The following is an 18,737-nucleotide window of genomic DNA, read 5'->3' on the forward strand; positions in this document are numbered from 1 at the left end:
GTAGCATTGCTTTTTGATGTGTCCCTTTTTGCCACAATAATGGCATTCCAAATCCTTTTTGGAGCGAGACTTGCTCCTTCCCCTTTCTTGGCTTTTCCCCCTTTGCTGGGATCTCCCACGTGCATTCATTGCATTGGACTTGCCAACAGAGTTGTTTTTCCTGTTCATCTCTTCTTGAAGAAGAGCACCCTCAACATCTGCATATGACAGCATAGCATTCGAATTGCTAGTGGCTGTCCTGAATGTGTCCCAACTCTCTGGCAAAGTGCATAACAAAAAGGTGGCTTTGAACTCATCGTCCATCGCCAACTTTTGATTGATGACCTGGCTGACAATACCATTAAACTCATTGAGATGGGCTGTCATAGAAGCCCCTTCCTTCATCTGAAGACCTATGAGTTTCTTCAACCAATACACTTTGCTTGAGGCACTTTGTTGGGCATACAAGTCCTGCAATCTCTGCCACATTCCCCAAGCTGTCTTCTCTTCACGAATGCTGAAAAGTAATGAGTCTGACACAGACAACATGATAGTAGATCTTGCCAGCTCATCCATATCTTCCCACTCTTCAGCCGTAAGAGAAGCGGGCATCACACCCCTTTCTTTGATAGGCTTGTGCTGCTTTTTCTGAAGCAACACATTGTAGCACTGGGTTTGCCAAATGTCATAATTCTGCGAGCCTTCAAGCTTCTTGATGTGAAGCAATGAAGAGCTCTCGCCTGTGGTTGCCATAGCAATATGCAACCTTTAATGCCTGACTCCCTGCAAATGTGCAAACACTGCACCCAAGATGTGCAAACACTGCACCCAAAGCACACAAAGTGCTCACAAATGTTCTCCCAAGTGTTATCTCCCACTGCGGAAGCAAGAATGCAACTTTTCTCCCACTTTTTGTGATGAAAACACCAAAATCTGGTTGCTGCAGATTTTGGACAGCACCTTAAATGTGCTCTTTTGCCCTTCCAAGGTACTGTACAGCAGTACCAAGTGCTCACCAATGATGTACCAAACCTGTCCCGGCAATTTCAGCAGCTGAATTTGAACCTTTTGATCACTCAAAACAGTGTACAGCCATGCCAAAACATGCACAATGCTGTGCTGAATCTGTACCAGCAGGTACAGTAGCAATAAATGCTCTCCTGGCTGTCCAAATGAGTGAAAATCAGACTTTTACAGTCCTGTACACTGCATAAAACAGTCCCGAACAGAAATTGGGCAAAAGCCCCTTGACTGCAAGCTGATTTTTGAGGATTCAAGGCATAAAAGTCTCGCCTGCTGCTTTGCCAAGCTCAACAAGCATACAAACTTGAAAAGCCCCTTGATTTGAGATCAATTTCTGATCATGCATGGTACATTGGCGCACATGAAGGCATCCAGAGTGTTCACGATGCTTCCCCCTGGCCACATATACATCAAATACATGAAAGCCCCTTGATTTACAGGCACATTGAGTGCTTGTAAGGCATCAGCACATTAACCACAGCATCAATTGCGATTGCCTGCATGCAAATCAACTCAATCGGCACAAAAGCCCCTTGATTTGCACTGCAATTTGCTGCGATTTTGCCCAAATGTGCGATTTTTCACGTCATACAGCATGTATGAGTGCTTAATTGCACAATTACATCAAAAGCCCCAAATTTCGACATCCAATTTCCTGCAAATTGATCCTGATTGTGACCAATGTCACCCAATTTTGCCAATTTTGCTCAAAAAATTGAGCAATTGGGCACCTGTATCTGCTCAATTGATTACTGTACTTGCTCAATTGCAAATCCCAAAAAAAAATTGAAGCAGAATACCTTGTATTTTTTTGATTTACTCTGATTTGCAGGCGGGTTGTTGAATTTGGTGCTGCTGCAGAAAGATATTGATGCTGCTTCACTGCCTGCCAAGACAGTGCTCACAAATGGCCACCAACATTGGATTGAAAGTGAGCTCCTCTGCGAGAGCTTGCAATTCTGCCAGCAAATGAGCTACCTTTTCTTCTTCCAAGCCTTTTGTGTCCTTAAGCTCCAACACAGGTGGCTCACGTGGATGGGGAAGAACGTTGAATCACGGTGCAGTCACCTCCAAGAGCACGTTGTTGTTTCGTAGGAGTCGCAGCCTTCTCTTGTTTCGCCTAGCGCCTGCTGCCTACCGTGTAGCGCTATAGTAGCCAACGCCGCCTTCGCTTAGTGCTCGCTGACGTATTCGCTGTCTCCGCCTACTGCTGACGCCCGCCTGTGGTGCTGCCTTTGCTACACTCGCCTAGCGCCTATACGCCCAGCGCTAATGCGCTTTGCTCACACGCTTCCGCTGCTGGGCAGTCTATCCTCTTCGTCAGTCTTCGCTTGGCTGCTGGGCAGCTGGAGCAGCCCACGCTGATAGCTGGGCAGCAGTGGAGCCAGCCCACGCCTACTGGCTGGGCAGAGACCAGAAAAGATACAGCAGGCGAACTAGCATAAATTCAGCAGGCGACCAGCATCAATACGACCAGAACAGAATGAGAACCAGCAAAAGGGCAAACAATTCTTGATGAGAGGGAGGGGAATCGGTGACCAAGGCTCTGATACCAGTTGATGGGGAGAAACCTGTCAATTAGGGTTTAGAGTTCATTGATGGGAGACATACACAGAGAAGCAAGGGAGAGAGAGAGAGTTGTGGGGATAAGTCAACTCATGAAAAGCATGAGTGTGTGACTCCCCTATCACACATGTATATTGCACTAGTACACATAGTGCACTTAGTACATTAATGTACTAAGTGTACTATGTACTATAACTTATGGGCTTGTACACACTATAAGGGTGGGCATAACGCCTTTACCCCAACAGGCTTCAGGGCTGCTGGCCGACTGCCTTTTACCAGTCGTGGGCATCAGATAGCTGGCCGACTGCATTTATGCAGTCGTGGACCTCTTTCTTCAGTCGTGGACACTTTTAGTGCTGGCCGACTGCCCTTCCAGGGAGGTATATATAGGTCCTCAGCCCCCATGCCTTATTTGTATCATATTCGGGATCTTCTTGTGTATATCAGAGCAGAGTTACACGCCTACATCTCTCTCTCTTGTGCTGCTTTTCTGCCTGCGTTTTTTGCTTTTGCTCTTGTGTTCCCAGATCTGGTCATCATCTCCGCTGCGTATTCTGACATGGGCTTCCATTGGAGGAACCCATGGTCATCCTGAGGCACTTTGTTCGTGAACAGATCGTTGCTGATGACATTTTGCTGGAGTTCTGTTCGACGGAGGACAGTACGGTGGACCTCTTCACGAAGTCGCTCTCTTAGGATTTGCTCAGGCGGCACCCCAGCTCCCAGTGGTTGGTTACATAGCCAGGAGCTGAGAGGGGGTGTTAAGGGTCATCTCCTGTCTAGTTTTATACACCAGGGGCTTTGTTGTGGGTGTGCCCGCCCTTATCAGGTGTTTTATCATTTTTCCTCACTCCCCGCATTTTTTCCCTATTTTTTTCCATTTTTCTGAGGCTTGGGAGGCAGCTTTGAGGCGGCTAGAGGATCAGTAGCTGGCTGACTGCCTGGACATCAGTCGTGGACCTCTGTGATGCTGGCCGACTGGATGTATGCAGTCGTGGGCTTGATCTGCTGCTGGCCGACTGTTGATGCAGTCGTGGAGGCCTCTTCAGCAGGCCGATTGCCTACCTGGGGGCATATAAATAGGCCCCCATCCTCCATACCTTATTTGTATCATATTCGGGATCTTCTTGTGTATATCAGAGCAGAGTTACACGCCTACTTCTCTCTCTCTCTCTTGTGCTGTTTTTTCTGCCTGCGTTTTTGCTCGTGTTCCCAGATCTGGTCATCATCTCTGCTGCGTATTCTGACAGTGCTCTGGATCTTCAAATTAAAGTTCCGAGCTAATGGCAGCTTGGACAAGGTTGGTTGCCAAGGGTTATGCTCAGCGCCTTGGAGTCGACTTCGATGAGACCTTCGCTCCGATGGCCCGAATGAGTACCATTCGCACCGTTCTTGCTCTTGCAAGACATCATAGATGGCCCGTTTTATAGATGGACGTCAAGTTAGCTTTCCTGAATGGAGAGCTTACACAGGAGGTTGATTAGTCGCTGGGATTTGTTGTTCCAAGCAAACAGGATCAGGTGTACCGTCTGAAGAAGGCTTTATATGGTCTGAAGCAAGCTCTGCATGCTTGGTACCAGCAGATTGATGAGTTCTTTTAGAAGCTCAGCCTGCGCCGTTCTCATGCAGATTTGAACCTTTATATCCTCCTTGAGAGGGGGTTGATTGTTATCATTGTGGTCTATGTTGATGACCTCATCTTTACAGGTTCTTATTCTGTGAGGATCCGTTTAGTCATGGATGCTTTGGAGACAGAGTTTGAGATGACGGATCTTGGCCTTCTGCATTATTTTCTTGGCTTTGAGATTTGGCAGACCTCGAAGAGCATTTCTTCTCTCAGCAGAAGTACACACGGGAGATTCTTAACAGATTTCAGATGACTAGATGCAGACCAGTTTCTTCTCCCATGGATACTAGTGAGAAGCTTTCTCTACTTGATGCTTCTCCAGGGATTGATAAGGGACAATATCGGGTTCTCGTCGGTTGTTTGGTTTGGTTGACCTACTCCTGATAGGACATATGTTTCGCAGTCAGTTTATTGAGTTCTTTCTCATCCAAACCACGTGAGCAACATTGGAGGTGTGCTCTCAGAGTTCTTTGGTACTTACGTGGCACTCTGGACTTTAACATCTTCTATGGCCAAGGATGCACTCTTGTTGGATTGTCTGATTCAGATTGGGCCGGAGATCCAGATACTCGGCGTTCGACCACTGGTTGTGTTTTTTCACTCGAGTCTGGAGCCATTTTATGGAGCAGTAAAAAGCAGCCTACTGTGGCGCTTTCCTCTACAGAGGCGGAGTATCGTGCGGTTTGTTATGCTGCATGTGAGGCGATTTGGTAGCGGAGATTATTGGAGGAGCTTGGCTGTCCTCCTACCGGATCTACTCTTCTTTGGTGTGACAATCAGAGTTGCATCGCCATCGCCAAGAACCCTGTGTTTCATGCTCGTACGAAACACATTGAGATACAATATCACTATGTTCGTGAACGGGTTCTTGTTGGAGATTTGCGTTTGGAGTGTTGTCCTTCAGTGGAGAATGTTGCAGATTTGTTCACCAAGCCGGTTTCTTAGGCTTCCTTGGCTCCTCATCTTCGGCTTCTCGGAGTTTGTTCAGCATCTGGTGCTGAGAGGAGGTGTTAGCACATTCATCCCCAGTTTCTGCCCATGTTTGGTGTCCTTTTGGCCCCTTTTGCATGGCCCTTGATTGTGGGCTGGCCACCCTTATTTTATATAATTTTTTGGGATTTTTCCCAGCCTGGATGCCTTTTTTCCAGTCGGCCAGCCACATATGTCCAGTCGGCCACTATACATTCCTAATGATCCTCCCATGTTTCCAAACATACCACTATGCATACCAGGCTGCATGCCCCCATACATGTTTCCTTGCATTCCGGGCTGCATACCACCATACATATTCCCTTGCATACCAGGCTGAAAATTAGCTCCAAAATTCCCTTGCATTCCCATGCCTCCTTGAGGGTATCCCCCACTCATTGATTGGAACACGGAACCACTGCCAAAATAGCCTCGATGCATAGATTGTTGCGGAATAGGTGGCTTTCCGAAAGAGGAACTCTGTGGGTTTGCACCAAAAGTGTTCTGCATGTTGGGAAACGGTCCAAAAGGAGGCCTGTGGGAAGGCACCACTATTGCCCTGAGGTGGGTTCCTAGAACGCTCTTTCTTCTTCTACTTCTTAGGTTCAGAAGGGGCTTTCATAAATTCAGCAAACTTCTCACTTTGTGTGAGCTGCATAAACACATCCACTGCGCCTGCCAAGCGAGCTTTAAACTGGGCATCATCTTCCTCTTGACTTGGCATGTCTTCTGGCTACGTTACATCCTCATAACGTGCATCTTCTGCAGCCTGTTCTCTTGCAAGTATATCCTCAGATTCATCTCTCTCAGGAGAGGCTTCTTGCTCTTCCTCATCATCATAAAAATAGTCATCTTCTGTGTCTGACATCTTGCTGAAATTTTCAGCCTGTTCTCCTGCAAGTATATCCTCAGATTCATTTCTCTCAGGAGAGGTTTCTTGCTCTTCCTCATCGTCATAAAAATAGTCATCTTCTGTGTCTGACATCTTGCTGAAATTTTCAGCAATGGCTTTCCTCGAGACAACCATGAGCTCACCCCCTTAAGAAAGTTGATGATGGGTCCCGACAACAGAACCTTGAAACCGGCCTCTGGTAGAAACCAAAGTGCGGTAGACTAGCAGTCTCCCAATCCAATTGTAGTCCAGCCAATAAACAAATAAACAAGAGCTAGAGTGCTCCAAAACAAAAAAGAGAACGACACCTGATTGGCCCCAAAGGTTGGCGCCCCTTTCGGTATTTCTTTATTCAAATTCAATGGAAAAGCTTAGCTGAGTACAACAAAGCCAGTCAAGGAAAAGAAACGTGGATGTCCAATTTGGCAACCCTCAAGACCTCTTAGCATAGAGGATTCACACACAGATCTTTGTCCCACAAAAGCAACACACTGCTGTCTCCTCTAATCAACCAAGACAATGCAACAGGGAAGCCTTGAGCACGCATTTGGCTGTTCCATGATCGTAGCCTCAAACTCAGCCAAAGAACAAATCCACAATCTAACTCTGTTTCCACCCTTAAAACTGCCACACCCCTCCTCTCACAAAGGGCCAGAAGAAACAACTCTGAAGCAGTTCTAAGCGAGTGGAAAGAGAGGGAAAGATATTCAACCGGTACACTGCTGTCCCTCAGTCCAATCCTCCTCAGAAACACCAACCCTGAGAGTATAGTGAGTGCTGTCCTGAATTGCAGCCACCTGCCTTTTTGCCCTCCAGAGCTCACACGAGGGGAAGAGAGAGAGAGAGAGAGAGAGAGAGATTAGGCTGGGCCTGCTGTCCTGTGAACCACCCATCTCTTGTTTTTGTACCCGTTGTCCTGCAGCCGCTTGTACTAGATGTCCTGCAGCCGCCTGCGCTAGGTGTCGAGTAGCCGCCTGTACCAGCTGACCTGCAGCCGCCTGCCCCAACTGTCCAGTAGCCGCCTGTACCAGCTGACGTGCATTCGCCTGCGCCAGCTGTCTTGTAGCCGACCTGCACAGGCGACCCTCACGCCTTCCTCTCCACGTTGCCAGCCGCCTTGCCCTTTCTAAAAGCAAGAGAGAGAGAATAGGGAAGGGAGGCGTGTACTTCCAAAAATGGAGTAGCCCCTCAGGGGCCTCATAAAGTTAATTAGAACTTTACTAGGGGCCACTTATGCCTAGGGGCCACCCAAGGTTATAAACATTAAAAACTTTATTCCCTTGGTCCCCCTTCACACTTGGGGATGTCCACACATTAACCTTTTGTCCGGGCACCCAAGTATGAACAATTAACTGTTTATCTTGCTCACCGACCCCATACTTGTGCTCTACCAATTTCACAGGGTCATGACAACTGTTGTCCCATCTTATTCGATTAGAGATGGGTTTGTGATGATGTAGAATTGTATTTCTGTAGTGCGTGAATTACGCCAAAAGGTTATGAAAGAATGTCATGCTCCGCTATATGCTTGGTATTCTGGCTACTACACATGCTTTGGAAAGATATTTCTTTTGGCCAGCTCTACGCAGGGATATTGAAGCTTATGTGTGAGAGTGCATAGTGTGTCAGAAAGTCAAGTTTGACAGACACAAGACACCTGGTTTGCTTCAGTTCTTACCCATTCCACAGGAACCATGGGAAAGCATTGCTATGGATTTCATTATGGATTTGCCGAAATCGGCACATGGAAATGATGCTATATGAACTATTATAGATCATTTTAGCAAACAGGCACACTTTATTCCTGTGAGGAAAACAATCAAGCCAGAGCACATGCCAAAGTTGTTCTTAGCTCAGATTTTCAAACATCATGGCATGCCCAAGTCTATTGTGGGGGATAGAGATCCTCAGACTACCAGTTTATTTTGGCGAGCATTGTTTGATAATATGGGCACAAAGCTAGTTTTCATCAGCTTATCATCCTCAAACGGATGGTCAGAGTGAAATTGCAAATTCAGCTGTGCTTGATTTGCTCAAGTGTTATGTATTTGAGCAGAAGTCAAATTGGAAAAAGTATTTGCCATTGGCTGAGTTTGCATACAATAACACAATGCATTCTTCAACTAATAAGGCTCCGTTTATAGTCTATGGCGGTGGTGCTTCCACCTATCTTACGAACAAAAGATGAAATCTTTGCAGCAGATGAGTATGTTCGTGATTTGGATACTGCGTTTGCATAGGTTCGAACAGCCATAGAAAGATCTCAAGCTAAGCAGAAAAAGGCAGCTGACAAACACAGGGGAGAGGTGGTTTTCAAGGAAGGTGATTGGGTATTACTTAAGTTTGAGAAAGCACGTCTTCGGAAGCGGCCAGGTAAGGAAGGCCGGTTTCCTAAGCTTTCAAACAGGTATTACGGGCCATTCGAAATTTTGCAGAAAATAAATGAAGTGGCATATAGATTGGTATTGCCCGATCTCTGGAAAATACACAATGCCTTTCATGTCAGTTTGCTGAGGCCTTATGTGGGACCACCTCCTATAGAACGAGTTTTGGAAGATCCACTAGAAGTGGATGAACTTGAGGAGGTATTGCAACCTGAGCAGATAGTTTTTCATAAAAGAGTGCAAGCATGCTGGTGGCAAGCTAGTGCGTAGGTATCTTGTGAAGTTTAAAACTGGATGAGGATTATTTTGTGGATTATCCGGAGCTTCTGAAGGCCTACTTCGAAGCTTTTCAGTTGCGGTCAACTACTTATTTTTCTACTGTTCATGTGTGGCATGTGGAGCCTGACATGACATACATGTATGGTTGGTGTAGCGTGACATGGTGTGTCTGTGTGGCATATGGAGCCTGACATGACAGTACATGTATGGCTGGTGTAGCCTGACATGATAGTACATGTATGGCTCATGGGGCCTGACATGATGTAATTCCGTGGGACTAGCTATCCTAGAGATCTTTTGTATTTATGTTCTGGGAAGGTTCCAAAAGGATCATGAGCCCTGGACATTTTATCTGATACAACTGAGGAGATGGGTGTTTCTTCCAGTCTAGCTGCACTCATGTGTGTGCATGACTTTGATTTTATCTTTGGATGACTTGTATTGTTTGCTTGGACAATGCTTGAGATTTTTGCCTGCGTTGCCCATGGGGTTAGGGACGCCTGGGCACCCTGTGGACGTGTATGTGCACACTTGTTTTGGATTGACAGGTGGTCTACATGTATTTTGCAAGTGGTAAGTATTCCCAAAAACTCAATTTACAGCTTTATGAGTTCACATGCTAATAATTATTGATGTAGGTTCACACTCACATATAAGTGGCTGGACAACTTATAAGTGAGTACACATTGAGCATGACTTATTTAATACACGTGGCGGCCAAAAGCTGGGCATTGGACAATATTTGAGCCTCCTTCAAGTAGGCACCCCCTTCTGGACCTAGAAAGCACACGTGGGAGCTAAAAATGGCGGAGGAGCTCTAATCTTGAGTAAGACTCTAGTTTTATGCGAGGCACCTGCTTTTCTTGGTGCATTGGAGCTGGCTGACTGCTTCTACAGGCTGTTTACAGCCTTCTATCGTGACATAAACCTAGCAAGTGCATGGGAGGTGCTGGCCGACCCCTTCGGCATATTCTCCATTGCTGGCGGACTGATTTACAGCTTGAACAGAGGCTGGACAGACCATAAAAACAGAGAGAAAGAGCTGGTCGAGGGCATCTTGATAGTTTTCCTTCTGAGCGGGGGCTTGTAGGCTTGTGTACAGCTGCTGGTCGATTTCTTCTGAGGCTATTGAGGGCTGATTGACTGCTGAAAACAGCCTTTGAGGGCTGGTCGACTTGCTCTATGAGCTAGACAGGAAGAAGACGATGATGTTGAGTTGTCCCAGGCTGATGTGGGAGTGCTATGGGCTGTCCATAGTTGTCCTGTAATGCTTGATGCCAGGAATGCTCACTTGTGCTGAGAATTATCAGCAAATTTAGTTTATGTTATGTTTTCTTGTTTTCATATTGTATTGGAAGAAACAGGTGCAGCCTGTGGTGAACCCTGGGCACCCGCAAAGTTGTATTGGAAGCAGACTCTTTTTTGGTAATCTAACTATAAAGGGGGGGGGGGGGAGAGGGGGTCAGCCCATCTTCTGGCCCCTAGTGTGGTGTACTGTGGAGATTTGTCATCTCTTTTTGTCTGGCATGCTCATATGTATTTTCAGTTTTCATGATTGATAAGATTTTCCGTGTACAGTTGCCCTTCCGTTTGCAAACTCGATCGCCTTGTACAAGCTAATGAAGTAGAAAACATCTTTTTGTGTTACATGATTCTTGATGATGCCATTTTTTTAAGTGGTTTGAGTGAGCACAATGTTTACACGACTTCTTTTCAATCAAAGCATGTTAACAATAAAAAAGTTCATGAATACTTAAAGCAATTGTTACAACGATTTAAAGATGTGTTTTCAAATGAATTACCGGAAGGATTACCTCCTGTCCACGATGTTGAGCATCCAATCGAAGTACACGACTTCTTTTCAATCAATGCATGTTAACAATAAAAAAGTTCATGAATACTTAAAGCAATTGTTACAACCATTTAAAGATGTGTTTTCAAATGAATTACCGGAAGGATTACCTCCTGTCCACGATGTTGAGCATCCAATCGAAGTAATACTTGGCTCAAAGCCAATAAGTAAGCCTCCCTATCGGCTTAGTTTTAAGGAAGCACAAGAAGTAGAACGACAGCTAAAGGAATATCTTAAAAGTGGATTCATTCGACCAAGCACTTCGCCTTGAGTTTCACCAATTCTATTGGTGAAGAAAAAAGATGGGTCTATGCGACTATATGTAGACTGCCGTGGTTTGAACACAATCACGATTAAGAATAAGTATTCGTTGCCACGAATAGATGAGTTGTTTGATCAACTCCAAGGGGTAAAGTACTTCACGAAAATCGATTTACGATCCGGATATCATCAAGTGAGAGTTCGGGAAGAGGATGTCCAAAAGACTGCTTTTCGAACTAAGTTTGGTCACTATGAGTTTTTAGTCATGCCCTTCGGTTTGACTAATACTCCGGCCACATTCATACACTCATGGATAGTGTTTTGAAACCTTGTTTAGGAAAATTTGTCGTAGTTTTCCTAGACGATATCTTGATCTATAGTTGCACTAAGAAAGAACATCTCGAACACTTACGGCAAGTATTTGAGTTACTCAGGAAGCATTTACTTTATGCCAAAGAGAGTAAATGTGAATTCTTCGTAAAAGAAATCCAATACTCAAGCCACATAATTTCGGAAGATGGTATTCGTATGGATCCATCGAAAGTTGAAGCCATATTGAAATGGCCACATCTCACAAACGTAGAAGGATTACAAATTTTTCTTGGTTTGTCTGGATTCTATAGAAAGATTATACTAAGATAGTTGTTCCGATGAGACGGATCAGCTTAATGGAAAGGGAAAGACCTTCGTTTGGGGGGATTCCCAGCAAAGAAGTTTTGAAAAACTTAAGGTAGCCATAGCTTTAGCTCCTGTTCTCCAAGTTGTTGATTCAAATCAACTCTTTGTGGTAGAGACGGATGCTAGTAATGATGCAGTAGGTGCAGTCCTTTTACAACGGGGGAAACCTATTGCATTTGAAAGTAAAAAGTAACAAAATTATTCAGCTTATGAAAGGGAGTTATATGCTATAATTCATGCCTTAAAGAAGTGGAGGCATTATTTATATGGTGCCAGATTTGAGTTTAATCATGAGAGTATCAAATGACTATCTAGTAAAAAAGAGTTGAAAGGACGCAAAACTCTATAGACAGAGTTGCTCCAGGAGTTTGACTTTCAACTGAGATATAGAAAATGACGTTACAACGTGGTAGCTGATTCACTGAGTCGCATGCTCATGGTTAATGAGTTTGAGTTTTACTCAAATTAAGAGTGATTTTTTGGAATCACTTAAGGGAAAGTGCGTTGATGACCCGCATTATGCCCTCGTGTGGAGTGTCATAGAGAAGAGGGATCCCTTGATTATAAATAAAGATTGCCCCGTTAACGAGATAGACACTTCCACTAGCGGTAAGTCTTGAGAGATGTCTCAAGGAGACATGTCACTTACAAGTATGAAAGAAATCATTAGAAGAACTTTTCCATCGATACAGTCACCTACTTTACAAAGGTAGAGTATGTATACCTTCGGACTTAGACATTAGGTGCCGTATTTTATATGAATGTCATGATAGTCCAAGCGTTGGTCATCTTGGAATACGAAAGACTCATGCACTAATTAAGAGACAATTTTATTGGTCCGGCTTAAGTAAGGAGGTCTAGGACTATGTCTTAAAATGCCAAAAGTGCCAGGTCAATAAAGCAGAACGCCTAAAGGTAGGTGGTTTACCAAGTCCACTAGAGATCCCAAATGGGAAGTAGGAGAGTATCTCAATGGACTTTATAGTTGGATTACCTAAAACAAACAGAGGCCATGATTCGGTTTGGATGATCGTAGATAGGTTGACAAAAATGTGTCGGTTTATTCCGACAAAAACGACAGTGACTTGAGTTAACAAGGCTATTCATTGAAAATATCTATCGATTATATGGCTTACCTGCCGATATAGTTAGTGATAGAGATACAAAGTTTAATAGTCATTTTTGACGTGCTGTGTTCAAGAGATTGGACACCATGCTAAGTATGAGTACGGTTGATCATCCTCAAAGTGATGGTCAAACCGAGAGAGTCAACCAAGTCTTGGAAGACATGCTACGAAAAATTAGGAAGAATATTTATCCATATTGGAATACGCTTATAATAGTGCCAAACATTCAACAACGGGATTTAGTCCATTCATATTGATGTATGGTTTTCAACCGCAAGCTCTAGTGGCCGTTGGATTCGAGAAAGAAAAGATACAAAAGGTTAAAGATTTTCTTCAGGATCTCCAGGAGATGACGAAAATCGCGAAAGATAATGTTAAGAGAGCACAAGACTGTGCTAAATATTATGCAGACAAAGACCGTAGACAAATCATCTTTGAAGAAGGTGACAATGTGTTTTTTAAATGTTACCGAACACTCTGAATCTTTGAAAACGGAGAGAAGTCCGAAGCTATCTCCAAGGTATTGTGGTCCATTCACAATACTTAAAAAAGTAGATAGTGTTGCTTATAAGTTAGCTTTACCAGAAAGCTTTAAAGTTCATCTAGTTTTTCACGTCAGCAGACTAAAAAAGAAATTGGGTGATGATGATAATCTCGTCAGTCAAGAGATCCTAGTGGAACTTATTGAATCCCCATCCTTACCACATGAACCAGAAAAAGTCTTGGATTTCCAAGAGAAAAGGACTCGACACTCTGTACGACAGGAGTGTTTAGTCAAGTGGAAGGATAGGCTAGAAGAAGGTTCTACTTGGGAAAAGGTAAGCACACTCAGACAGAGGTTCCCGAATTTCGTTTTCGAGGATGAAAACTCCTCGTAAAGGGGGAGTAATGTCACGACAACTGTAGTATTGGGAGCTTAGAGAGCTCAACCGTCCGCACAAGGCACGGGCGGGGTTTAGGGGGAGCCAATATGACCGATTACGGACATGGCCGGACACTAGTAAAAGTGATTGGACACATGTGAAGGACATTTTAGCTATTAAAAGAGTATGCGTCCAGAGATAGGAGTCCTGTGAAATTGGCTATGGTTGGGAGGTGAATCGTGGAGCCCTCAGCACCCTTCTTTGAGAAAGAAGGTCGAGTTGCCATGGTTGCCATGATGTTGCCATGATACAGAAGAATAGGGGAGAAGTCTCAAATTTTGTATTAATCCTCAAAATTGCTTTCCAGAAGGATTTCCATGATTGCAATTCACCCAAAACATATAAAATATGGGTGATACACAATAGTTGTAGAAGTGGATTGTAGGACCGTACAGACTTAGAAATTCACTTCTATGACTATTGTGTATCACCCATATATTTATGTTTTGGACCAAATCCACTTCTACGATTATTGTGTATCACCCATATTTCATATGTTTTGGACGAATTGCAGTTTGCGTGTCAGATAAGGTCAACCATGGAAATTAATCTCTACAAATGTAGAAGTACGACTTCTACATTTGTACAGCCATACAAGACTTCTACGAATGTAGCCGTCAGAATTACAACATTTTCACACCATGGAAATTAATTTCTACAACTGTAGAAATCAGCATACTTCTTTGACTGTAGATTATATGACCACCAAGCTGTACGAGAGCTTCTGGTAACCCATTCCGGCATCTGTGTGGTATCACAGGCATACATCTCATTTTTCTTGTTTATGTGGATTTTGTTTTTAATGACTTTGTGTGTAAATGCTTGTTAATACACACTAATGGTCTAAGTGTGTGAAAGTCCCTAGTTCTGGGGCAAGTTTTAGACGTTGGGCTGGGGTGCTGAGATCAACAGATCAACTTGAATATCAATTTTTACTTGGGAACCATTCAGTTGTAACCTTTTCATGTACATAAATTTATAGTTGGTTTAAGTCTAGTTGTTGTGTGCTTGAGTTGTGTGTCCTGCTGCTCATTCTCCTTGCACATAGCACAAGTATACCACAGTATGTGATAGCATCCACACTTTTCTTTTGTAAAAAAGGAAAGACTTGCTGTTTCTGCCTTTATCAGGGTGGTACTTCATTTTCTCGAAGCACTTGATGGATTGACCACACCTAGCCAGACATGTTATATTTTGCATGGATTTGCATGTGTTGTTTGGGCCTCGCCCATTCTTAGTCTTAGAAGCTGACACTACTCTCTCTCTCTCTCTCACACACACACACACACACACACACACACACACACACACACACATCAGCCCTGGATTTAGGAGATCCAGTCCCATGGGAGTCCCATCAGATTGGGCATGCGCACTCCTGAGAGCTAGACGCCCTCGTCTTGTTGGACACTGACCACCCTCAGCTCATCAGCCCCGGATTCAGGAGATCTTGGCCCGCCATCAAGCAGCCTCGTCCTCACGGCAGACTATCGACATCTCTAGCCTTCTCGTATCACCCATGATGGACATCCTGGATGGGCCCTTGCCTGACATACGGGGTTGATTGACTGTTTTTATTCAGCTCTCCCATATCCCATCACCTATCACACCCTATACCTGGCATAGTAGGATCTAGATTTTTCATCTTGTATAATCTCAAAGTCTGAGATGTTAGCTTTCAGTTTTCAGTTTTAGTTTACTCTTGCTTTATCTTATTTCATCCATGATAAGATTTTATGGACACTGTCATAATCACAACGGGAGCGGGAACGGGAACGGCCCATGCCATCCGGAACGGAACGGCATATAGGGATTAGCAAACGGGAATGGGAGTGCCAGTCAACATATATGTATATACATATATAAAGCTATTGAGCTTTCATTTAAAACATGACAAACACGATACATTATACATAGCCATTGATCATTCCCAAGGAGGGGCGGCCAACACACATAAACCGTTCCTGCATTCCATATGAAAGGGAAACATCGTTCCGCCGTTCCAGAGCACATGGAACGGCGTTTCCTGTGACTTTGCACTATATACATATCATTTTGATCTCATTGACCCTTTGGGTCTTTTGAAGACATTAATATAACTTTCTTTCTTTCTTTTTTTCTCTTTCATCGTTTCCTTTAGATTAGTGGTAGCAATAATTCACTTCAATAAGATGGCATTGGAGGTCTGATGATCTCACATCTTTTGTCTTTCTATGCAGGTGCATATCTCAACTGAAGGTTCAAAGTTCAGAACATGGCTGATGGCAATGCATGTGGAAGCCCTTCAGTCCCCATGGCTGGTGGAGTTGCTAGCCTTGTATTTTAACTTGAAACTACATAAGGCCCGAAATCTTCTGCCAGAGATGTGCTCTGGATGTGTTTGTGATTTGCAGAGTGGTAAGCCAATGCTCTCGTGCATACTGCACGAATCGCTCAAGCGGGAAGTTGACGTTACATGCTCCATTTGCCTGGTAAGACGTGGACTAATAACTTTTAGCGTAGTCTTAGTGGAACATGATTGCTTAAAATGATTTGGAGAGGTGCCCATTTATTCAAGTGTGAAGTGGTCCTAATTTGTGCAAGGGCTTTCTTTTCTTCATCTTCTCTCTTGTAGGAAATTGTGTTTGAGCCGGTGGCTTTGAAGTGTGGGCACATATTTTGCTTCAAATGTGCATGCTCTGCTGCATCAGTGTCTGCAGTGAACGGGTTCAAAAAGGCAAAAAAAAATGCCAAGTGCCCTCTCTGCAGAGAGGTATGCACCCAAACCTATACCTATTCATTTTTCCAGCAAAACTTTCAACTTTATTTTGAGTTTTTGTTGCAGCACTGTTATGTTTATGGTTTTTTCCTCCCCCCCCCCCCTTTGTACAGTCAGGGGTCTTTACCAGTGCCATCCACTTGAGAGAGCTAAACATTTTGATCAACAGAAGGTGAGCTGTACTTCTATCATTCAACTATTTATCCCTGTGATTTGAGGTCTTGATAATGTATTGCTTTTATCAAGCATAAGATGTGGGCCATAACATTCTCATGAATCGTTACTGACTTGTCCGCCTTTCTGCCACTGTTAGGACCCTACTAGGGTTATGAAAACCTGCATCAAACCCGAGTTCGATGAGCGACCACGATAGATTGTGGCTAGCGACTTTCCTCCCAGCCATAGGCACCCCTCCCCCCCCCAAGCCTGAAGCCAGATTGCCGTGAGTCAGGCAAGCCTGGACAGTGTGCCTTGGCGTTCCGTACCACCAGTCCGCCTGTCTGCCTTAAGCTACTGTGGCCTTGAAGTCTTGCACACCTTGGAGACCTCCCTCTCCACATGCATACCTCATAAGCGAGCCCAAACTCGCTTATATAGTAATAATCATGCTATTATTGGCCCACTGCTTCTATTATAAGGTTTTAGCCATTTTAAGCCTCTAGTTAGCTTTTTATCGACTCTTGGCCGATCCCGATCTCATCCTTGCTAGCCTTTAGCCCTTGGGTGAGTCCTATTACCCTTCTGAGCCCTAACCCTAACTCTAACCTGACCTTGGGTTAGCACATTCCCTTAACCCCGGGGTATCCAACCCCGCAGTTAACACTGGCCCTAGGTAGTTAGGGATACAACAGTATCTCCTCCTCCTATTAGATTCACATCGTTGTGAATCCTAGTAGGAGACAATCAATTGTAAGCTTAACCTGGAATTCGTATATCCCACCATAGCATCCGCATAAGTTTCTTGGTCCTTAACCTAGGAGTGCAGAAGCCCTATAGTGGTGGATCCTTGCTATTGGAGTGACTTGCTTATCATACACGGGGTGTATATATAAGTACATGTATAAATATTTATGTATAGATGTATATATACTTATATAAGAGTGTATTTCCGCAGTTTGGTAGGCGAACTGGTAAGGTGTCGAACTCTAGATCAGGGGTCTCAAGTTCGATCCCTTTTTGCCTCAGCTGAGGGACATGATCCTTCATAGTTTATCTAGCTTCTTTCCCGCTCCTGATGGTTGAGCTTGGAGAGTCACAACCTACTCGACTGGTTAGCAGGATCCCTTCCCAAAAAATAGGGTACAATTTGCCACTGTAAGTATACTAGCGTGCTCTCTGTCCTCTCAGAAGAGGGAGTCCCCAAGGAGGTAAGCTGACGTTTATGGTGTGTGCAACTTTCACATTAGTGCTACCTTCTCATTTCCAGGCCTAATCATTTGAGGGCCACTCCATGCAACTAGTAATGAATTTTTTGTTGACATGCATCTTCATCCCCCAAGCACTTTGAGAAGATCCTTTGTATATATAAAAAAAGGTCAAGTCTGCTTCTACTTTAATCAAGCGTTGTTATCTTTCTGTATCTAATTACTTGCTTGTAATGGACTTAAACAGCTGCAAAGATTACTGCAAGAAGAGGTTTCAAAGAGAGCGCAAAGAACGTCTGAAGCAAATGAAGCAGATGGACAATTGGAACTACAGGCCTGCAGGTTCAGCAGCATACAGCATGGTGTAGGTTTTGTGAACATTCACTCTCCTGTACAGAAATTTTTTAGCTTGAAATTCAGTGTCCATATTTGTACAGCATCTGATAAGCCCCGCACCCCTTGTGTAAATTTGTGCACTTAGTAACGTATGGACTGAACGTTAATTATCCACATTGCACGAAATGGAGGGTGTGCATAGTAAACATGTGGTTTTATTTGAATCAACCTCCTCAGGGTTGCACAATATGTGATGATGCTTCTTATTTGGTGAACCATTAGTCAGTAGGCCCTTGTCTGAATGGCTATCGCACCACGTTCCCCATAATGGGGTGTGAATCGGAAGCGTTGACACATAAATATATGATATCTAACCTAACCCACCCACGAACAAAGGAAGTGAACCATTTGTGCAAACACTAACAAACTTCATGCATCAGAGAGAAGATTAGAGAGAGGTTTAGCAAGAGGGAAAGCTCAATTGCACACACAAATGAATGTAAGGATTGAAGTAGGTGTAGGGTCAAGTGATTCTTAGGACATTTGTTGTCTCGAGGTCTGTTGGCTTATTTCAAGTTGGAAAGGAGTCTAAAGTATATCCTTTTTGTGAGTTTAAGGATGTGACACTTGTAATGTAAGTAAAGCATATTGTGCTGTTGCACGCTCGGCTTTCTTTATAGTTGGAGTCATCAATGTTAATTGAGTTAAAAGAGTCC

The 18,737-nt window shown here is 44.0% G+C and overlaps 1 protein-coding gene across 1 annotated transcript in view; it reads left to right on the forward strand.

Annotated features, from left to right (window-relative positions):
* LOC147623635 (E3 ubiquitin-protein ligase NLA-like) overlaps window positions 1-18,400 on the forward strand; it is a 50,600-nt gene extending 32,200 nt beyond the window's left edge. Inside the window, exons 3-6 of the mRNA XM_086820213.1 lie at window positions 15,783-16,034; window positions 16,178-16,315; window positions 16,435-16,493; window positions 17,933-18,400. Of these exons, the coding sequence (XP_086676339.1) occupies window positions 15,783-16,034; window positions 16,178-16,315; window positions 16,435-16,493; window positions 17,933-18,053 (570 nt within the window). The 3' untranslated portion in view covers window positions 18,054-18,400. The remainder of the gene's footprint in view (window positions 1-15,782; window positions 16,035-16,177; window positions 16,316-16,434; window positions 16,494-17,932) is intronic.
* Window positions 18,401-18,737: the final 337 nt, after the last annotated feature.

Source organism: Cibotium barometz, chromosome 26 (assembly GCF_041138505.1).
Source record: "Cibotium barometz isolate CiBa-2024 chromosome 26, ASM4113850v1, whole genome shotgun sequence".
NCBI lineage: Eukaryota > Viridiplantae > Streptophyta > Polypodiopsida > Cyatheales > Cibotiaceae > Cibotium > Cibotium barometz.